This window comes from Canis lupus, chromosome 17 (assembly GCF_003254725.2).
Source record: "Canis lupus dingo isolate Sandy chromosome 17, ASM325472v2, whole genome shotgun sequence".
In the NCBI taxonomy this organism is placed as follows: Eukaryota; Metazoa; Chordata; class Mammalia; order Carnivora; family Canidae; genus Canis; species Canis lupus.
The window spans coordinates 7,564,478-7,571,788 of record NC_064259.1 but is presented as its reverse complement, the minus strand read 5'-3'; the positions used below and the strand labels follow the sequence as shown (position 1 = coordinate 7,571,788).

The 7,311-nt window shown below is 47.3% G+C and overlaps 1 protein-coding gene and 1 non-coding gene across 2 annotated transcripts in view; one reads left to right on the top strand and one right to left on the bottom strand.

Annotated features, from left to right (window-relative positions):
- Positions 1-3,150: 3,150 nt before the first annotated feature.
- The window catches only part of NOL10 (nucleolar protein 10), an 83,509-nt gene continuing 79,348 nt past the window's right edge, over positions 3,151-7,311 (top strand). Inside the window, exons 1-2 of the mRNA XM_025454670.3 lie at positions 3,151-3,344; positions 5,924-5,969. Of these exons, the coding sequence (XP_025310455.1) occupies positions 3,279-3,344; positions 5,924-5,969 (112 nt within the window). The 5' untranslated portion in view covers positions 3,151-3,278. The remainder of the gene's footprint in view (positions 3,345-5,923; positions 5,970-7,311) is intronic.
- LOC112665147 (U12 minor spliceosomal RNA) lies at positions 6,717-6,863 on the bottom strand. The gene has a single exon (XR_003140249.1). It is a non-coding gene; the product is annotated as a U12 minor spliceosomal RNA (small nuclear RNA).

Genomic DNA, 7,311 nt, shown 5'->3' with positions numbered 1-7,311 from the left:
TGACTCTGACATTTCTTGTTGGAGACACAAGAAATAGAAATGGACGTATCTGAAACAGTAATCATCTGGCATAGAGATACACTGTTTTTAATAAGGCCGCAATGTACAGATGAAAGAATTAGGACTTTGGGTCAGGATGAGCAGTGATAAATTAGTTGATTCATTTCAATGAAGAGATATCTACTGAAAGTGTGCTACACACTAGGCACTGGGTTGGCCCAGGGAACCCAGAGATGAATTAAGGCCCAGTGCTGCCACCGAGTCTAGATGGATGGGGTGGTCAGACACGTACAATACAACCCTCAAAGATAATTGCCGTGGATTTACACAAAATCATTCAAACTAACCCAAGAAGAGGGAGTGTGAGGGTACAATGGAAGCATGCTGGGTCACATGTGAGCTGTTGAAGCTGGTATGGTATTATACTTTCAAATATATTAACATTTTCCTATGGTAATAAAAATGAGAGAGGGAGAAGATAAAAGAATGAAGGACATGTTCTAAAGGAGACTGTCCCAAGTTTAATAAAGGAAGATGCTTTATGGGCTCTTGAAAAATGCCATTTTAGTTAGCCTCGAGAAGTCATGGTGATTTAAGGAAACCAGAGCACTTGAAGGAAATCTCCAAGCCTAGGCTTTGAGGACAGCATTACATCCAGGTTCATTATTATTGTCCTTACAGGGTGTGTTAAATTACCGTGTTTATTGCTAACAAAAATCTACCAAAAAGATATAGTTGCCATAAAGGTACTTATACAGTACAGTGAGCATAAGAGAAAGAACAAGATATTCAAGAGGTGAGTTTTGAGGAGGCGGTGGAAACTGGATATAAGGTGAAAAAGAGAGCATTCCAGAATTCAGATTAGCATGAACGAAGATTCAAAAACAGAATGAAACCAGTGCTAATGAATGAGGAGGCAAATTTAGGCATCCATGGGAAATAGGACCCTATAAAGCAAAGCGAAATGGCCTATGGCCCTTAATTACCAAAATTAGTAGGATAGGAGTGCCTGGGTGGCTCAGTCAATTAAGTGTCTGACTTTGGCTCAGTTTGTGATGTCAGGGTCCTGGGATCCAGCCCCGCCTCAGGCTCCCTGCTCCGCAGGCAGTCTGCTTGTCCCTCTGCCACTCCTCTTGCTCATGCTGTCTCTCTCAAATAAATAAAATCTTTTTAAAAATTAGGGGACGCCTGGGTGGCTCAGCGGTTGAGCGCCTGCCTTCGGCCCAGGGCGTGATCCCAGAGTCTTGGGATCGAGTCCTACATCAGGCTCCTTGCATGGAGCCTGCTTCTCCCTCCTCCTGTGTCTCTGCCTTCTCTCTGTGTCTCTTGTGGATTAAATAAATGTTTTAAAAAAATTAGTAGGACAGGTCTACATATCTTCTAACGCATAGTACTTCATAAGTGACAGATACTATCATGTTTTACAATCAATGGACTTTTACAAGACATTCGTGGAAATAATAAAATATCCTTTTCGTATAAAATTATTCTAGATTTCTTGGAAATCATCTTGCATATTTTGGAAAATAAGCGTCTTCTATTTTTATGACTTGCTTGCAAGGCTTATTACTGCTATGGAGCCGATGACCTAACTGTAGCACGATGCCTCCCCACCGGGGATGACAGTCCTGCGCATTTCCTCCAAATAAACGCTCAAGCAGAAGGTAGAACCTGGACTGGAACTTTGAGGATAGTTACAACAAAACCAAAATTGCTAAGCCCAGAAGCCTTCCCCCTGGGGTAAACTAATGCAGCCTGTGCTCGAAATGACCCACCTCGGTTACATGCAAGGGACGCAGTACTGTTAGATTTCACAAGGCCCCGTGTGACTGCTTGGAACTACACTTTCCCATTAACTTTGCATCTAAGCTGAAAATGCTCCAGTCCCCGGATCTGGGCAACAGTTTCGGAGGCCTTCTCCCTCACCAAACAACCAACAGAGTTCGTCAACTTTCTGAAAACGCTGTAGCGAGGGGCTGTATTTGTCCTTCCGGTCACACACCCCTCTCCAAAGACATCAGTTTCAAAAGCACTTCATCCTTGATCTTCACCCCTTGCTTTTACAATTTTCCTTAGTATGCTTTTTTTTTCTTTCCCTTCTTAGTGGATGAATGTCAAACAAATCTAGATGCAAGTAACATTTTTACTACACCGGCTTTTTAAAAAATAGATTTACAAAATATTTATTTATTCATGAGAGAGAGGGAGAGAGAGAGAGAGAGAGAGAGGCAGAGACACAGGCAGAGGGAGAAGCAGGCTCCCTGCAGGGAGCCCGACGTGGGACTCGATCTTGGGACTCCAGGGTCAGGCCCTGGGCTGAAGGTGATGCTAAACTGCGGAGCCACCGGGCTGCCCTTTTTAAAATATTTCATTTCTTTATTTATGAGAGACACAGAGAGAGGCAGAGACACAGGCAGAGGGGAGCCTGTCGGGGGGACTCGATCCCAGGACTGTGCGATCAGGACCCGCGCCGAAGGCAGGCGCTCAACCTTTGGCCTTTGGCTCCGGTCGGGATCCTAGGGTCCCGCGGGGCCGGGACTTGATCCCAGGATCACAACCGGAGCCAAAGGCAGAGGCTCACCCACTGAGCCACCCAGGTGCCCCTACACCTGCTTTATTCATTGTTTTAAAGATTGTATTTATTAGAGACACACACACTCACACAGAGGCAGAGACATAGGCAGAGGGAGAAGCAGGATCCATGCACCGGGAGCCCGACGCGGGACTCGATCCCGGGTCTCCAGGATCACGCCCTGGGCCGAAGGCGGCGCTAAACCGCTGAGCCACCCAGGGATTCCCCCGACACCAGCTGTAAAGCGCACTCATATGCGATGTATTATAGCTAAACGGGGGGAAGAAAAGAAAACGAGTCCACCGGTTCGCGGCCGCCTTCTCCCGCTGGGGTCCCTTGACCCAGCCTCCAAGACCTCCGGTCGCCCGGCAGCACCGCGACACTCGGCCAGGACGGCGGCTCCAGGGGCTTCCTAACGGCCAGGGGTGTGGAGGGGCGAGAGAGCGACCCTCCTGCCCCGCGCCGGGGTCGCCCCGCCAGAGCCCCACTCGTTGTCCACCCAGCCGCTCCGCTCCCCGCCGCCCGCCACTTCCTTCTTCCGGAGACTGGCGCTGTTCCGGCGCGGGGGCTGCGTCATCAGCCGGCGCCTGCGCCTGCGCCTGCGCCGCCCAGGCGCGCGGGGCCCACGCTCAGAGCCGGATGCTCGCGTGCGGCGCGGGGCCCCGGGCGCTGGGAGGAACGCGGGGCGCCGCGGCTCTGCCCCACCATGCAGGTGTCCAGCCTCAACGAGGTGAAGGTTTACAGCCTCAGCTGCGGCAAGTCGCTGCCCGAGGTGAGGCGCTTCGGGGTCCCCCTCCTGGCGACGCGGCCGCCCCTGGCCTCGCCCCTGGCCTCGGCCCTGGCCTCTGTCAGGCTCCCCCCGGGCCGGCCCCTGACTCGGGGGTGGGGGCGGTCGGTGCGGGGAGACGGGGACCTTGCTGTGCCGAGGGTGGGTGATGGGCGCCGGACAGCTTCGCTGCACCTTCTGTCGGGTTCTCTGGAACAGAGGACGCGTCCCTTTGGGCTTCGAGGGATGCTCCCAGTCTCGGCCGCACGGAGGACGGAACAGATCGGTTACAGAATTTAGGGTGTAGAGGGCAGTATCTCTGAGCCTTGCTGACCTTAGCTTGATGTCATCGAGTCTTGGGACCTTAGGACCTCGGAATTGGAAGGAGCTGGGAAAACAGTGATTCCTTTACAGTCTTATATTTAAAATGTGCAACAGATCCAGTGATGGGAAGGGTGACTACTTATCCAAGCTCACACACCTGTGCCCTGAGGCTTGGTGTTTTTTTGTTTTGTTTTGTTTTGTTTTGTTTTGTTTACTTCTTAAAAGTTTCAGTCAAGGGATCCCTGGGTGGCGCAGCGGTTTGGCGCCTGCCTTTGGCCCAGGGCGCGATCCTGGAGACCCGGGATCGAATCCCACATCGGGCTCCCGGTGCATGGAGCCTGCTTCTCCCTCTGCCTGTGTCTCTGCCTCTCTCTCTCTCTCTCTCTCTGTGACTATCATAAATAAATAAAAAAAAATTAAAAAAAAAAAGTTTCAGTCAAGCCTCTGTCCAACTGCTTCCAGCGAGAGGAAACGTAGCAGAGGCTGATTTCCGTTTTTAGATCACTGATTAGATACTGGTTTTATTTACTTATCTATCTATCTATTTGTTTAAAGATTTTATTTATTCATGAGAGACACACAGAGAGAGGCAGAGACACAGGCAGAGGGAGAAGCAGGCTCCCTGCAGGGAGCCCAACGTCGGACTGGGTCCTGGGACTCCAGGATCACGCCCTGGGCTGAAGGCGGCGCTAAACTGCTGAGCCACCCAGGGATCCCCTAGATAGTGGTTTTAAAACTTGTCGTTTAACAGCATGCTGGTGTGGGTTTGACTCTTGCCCTTAGAAATCAGAATACAGGGCAGCCCAGGTGGCTCAGTGGTTTAGCACTGCCTTCAGCCCAGGGCGTGATCTTGGGGTCCCGGGATCAAGTCCCACATCAGGCTCCCTGCATGGAGCCTGCTTCTCCCTCTGCCTGTGTCTCTGCCTCTCTCTTTCTCTGTGTGTGTCTCTCATGAATAAATAAATTAAACCTTTAAAAACAAACAAAAAAAGAAGTCAGAATACATGTAGCTCTTTGCGGGGTCTGCCCCTGAAAGACCTGAAGTCAGGGATTCGATTTGTCCTCTCTTTTCAGAACTCAGGCTAGGTAATTCCTCATCTTCCAGTTTTATTCTTCACACACAGTATGATCTTTTCTCGTTTTGTTCATTCCCCACATTTGTTGAGAGGTCACTGCACGCGGGCAGCCCTGTTGTGAGTGTTGGGATGCACGGAGAACACATCAGATCAAAGTTCCCTGTTGGGATAAAGATGAGTGAACAAACGAGGAGTCAACTGCAGATAATGATTAAGTGTTTTGAGGGACGTGTGAGTAGAGGAAAGCATCGTGGTGAATGTGGTCAGAGAAAGTATTTTGGGTAAAGCCTTTGTGGAAGGCCTCTCCACCAGAAGTATAGGAGCAGAAGCTTGGATAAGGAAAAGGAGCCAGTCGTGTGAAGCTGGGGAAAGAGTTTTCAGTGCTGGGAGAACAGAAAGTCTAAGTGTTTCCAGATTGGAATGCTCTTGGCATGTTGGAGAAACAGAAGAAGCACAGGTGTAGGTGTGGCTGTGTTTGGCCAGTGGGGAGAGCAGAGGTGGATAAGGCTGGAGAGGTGGGCCCTGAAGGTGGAGGTAGGGAGTTGGGGTGTTGTCCTTAGTGCTGCTGGAAGCCATCGTTGGGCTTTAGTATGGGCTGCTGTGTACAAATGACTGTCACTGGGAGAAGCTGAGTGGGGATGAGGTTGATGGGCCACCTGAGAGACTTGGGCTTTGGAATTACACTGCCTGCTGCGCTGAGCTCCATTAATTTCAGAATGAAATGTGCCATCAATGAATTTGACTTAAAAGTGTCATTTCTTCATTATCAGGTATCAGCTGTTTGGTTAGTTGATGATCTACTTTTCTTCTTTGTTAAAAAAAAAAAAAAAAGTGTCCGTAAGAAACTTTCTCCTTTTAATGTTTTACTGATTAATATTTCACGTGAATAAAGTTATCCCATATGTTAGTTGTAATCCCTAATATTTGAGGCTTATTGCCTTCCGGATGAATTCATTTTCTGTGGTGTCAAACATAGTAGTTCTAGAATTTATTATCTAATGTGTCTAAATATGTAGTAGAAAAAAAATCCAGAGGATATAGTAACAAGGTTGGGAGCAGAGAATATTTTCACTTCCTATGTGAATATATTCCTGTAATGTTTTGATTTTTTTTTAATATGAGCATTTTTGTAAGCAGAAAAGCAAAGTAGTTATGTTTTGAAACTGTCTCTTCATTTTCTTTAAGTGGCTTTCTGACAGGAAGAAGAGAGCACTACAGAAGAAGGATGTCGGTAAGTATTATTTTTTCCCACTTTGGCTATATTCATGATCCATGTTATAATGCTTTCACACATTTGTTGTTACATTTAAGTGGAGGTTCGCAAAAATATGGCTCAAAATACACTTTTTTGCCCTTTTCCATCTAGAAAACCTTATGCTGTAATTGATATGTTCTGGTGGGTGTGGGGTTTAATTCTACCTATGTATAACCAAATAAGTTAGCCTGTTACTATTTCATGGATAATAGCAGAGGATGCAAGACTCCTGGGTCAGAGATGAGGACTCTGTTACTCAGTGTGGCATGGCAGGTAGCAGACATGTCAGCATATTGCTGTCAGTTCTCTTTGCCCTGAGTCCCCCAGGGGCACTTAGATAGCCCGCAGCTGCTGGCCACACAGGGGGCTTGTGTTGAAGCTGAGGGACTCTGAGCTTGGGGAGTCCACTGCTTTTATAGCAATTAAGAAGCAAGCCTGCTTTGTCCAGAGGAGACGTGTTACCTGTCCAGGTTCTTAGCTGTATAGTTAACCCAGAGAACTGGCTCAGGTGAAGGCATGGCTGTGGCCTTATCATACCTAGCAAGATGTATAGGAATGTAAGAGGCCCAAGGAGGACAGTCTGTCCTAGCAGTGCCGTAATTGCCTTGTTCTGCATTGTATCAATTTTCTTTATTAAAAGATCATTGCAGAAGATTTTGATTTTTTAATTGATGGTGGTTGGGAAGAATATAAGATCAGTTGTTTGTTTGTTTTAAAGGGGGACTGGCAGATTGTGACTCCCAGGCATCCCACAAAGTAGGCCGGTCACCTTAGGGGCAACCTTTACCCACTTAAAAATTCATCTCACATTAACAGTGAGGATTCATGTGTCACACTGAATTATTTTCCTTACTCATAACTTTGAGGCATTGAGGCATTGATCGAGTTGGTTTTTTTTTTTTTTTTTAACAAATTTTCACTAAATTTTCTCCATCACAACTGTCATATAAGAAAGATGATTTACTTTCCATATATATTGTTTAAATTTGTCTCTAAAAATCAAAGACTAAGATGTTGAAGGGGTTTCTTCTGGGTGTGAGATAAATACCCCAAGGCAAGCATCTTGGAAGAGATAGCTTTGTATAGCTGGGACTGAAGTTAGATGAGAAAACTTTGAGTCAAAGGAAAATGAGAATGCTGCCCTAGTAATGTTCACTGATTTGGATTTCTTCTGATTCCCCCATCTACTCCAGCACCCAAGTGTGTAGGAAAACAGATTTAGATGACTTAGAGGAAAAAACTGTTCATGGACTCTTTCAGCCCATCTCAAAACTATTGTGTATCTTCCATATCGAGTGGGCCATTCCTACTCAGCTGG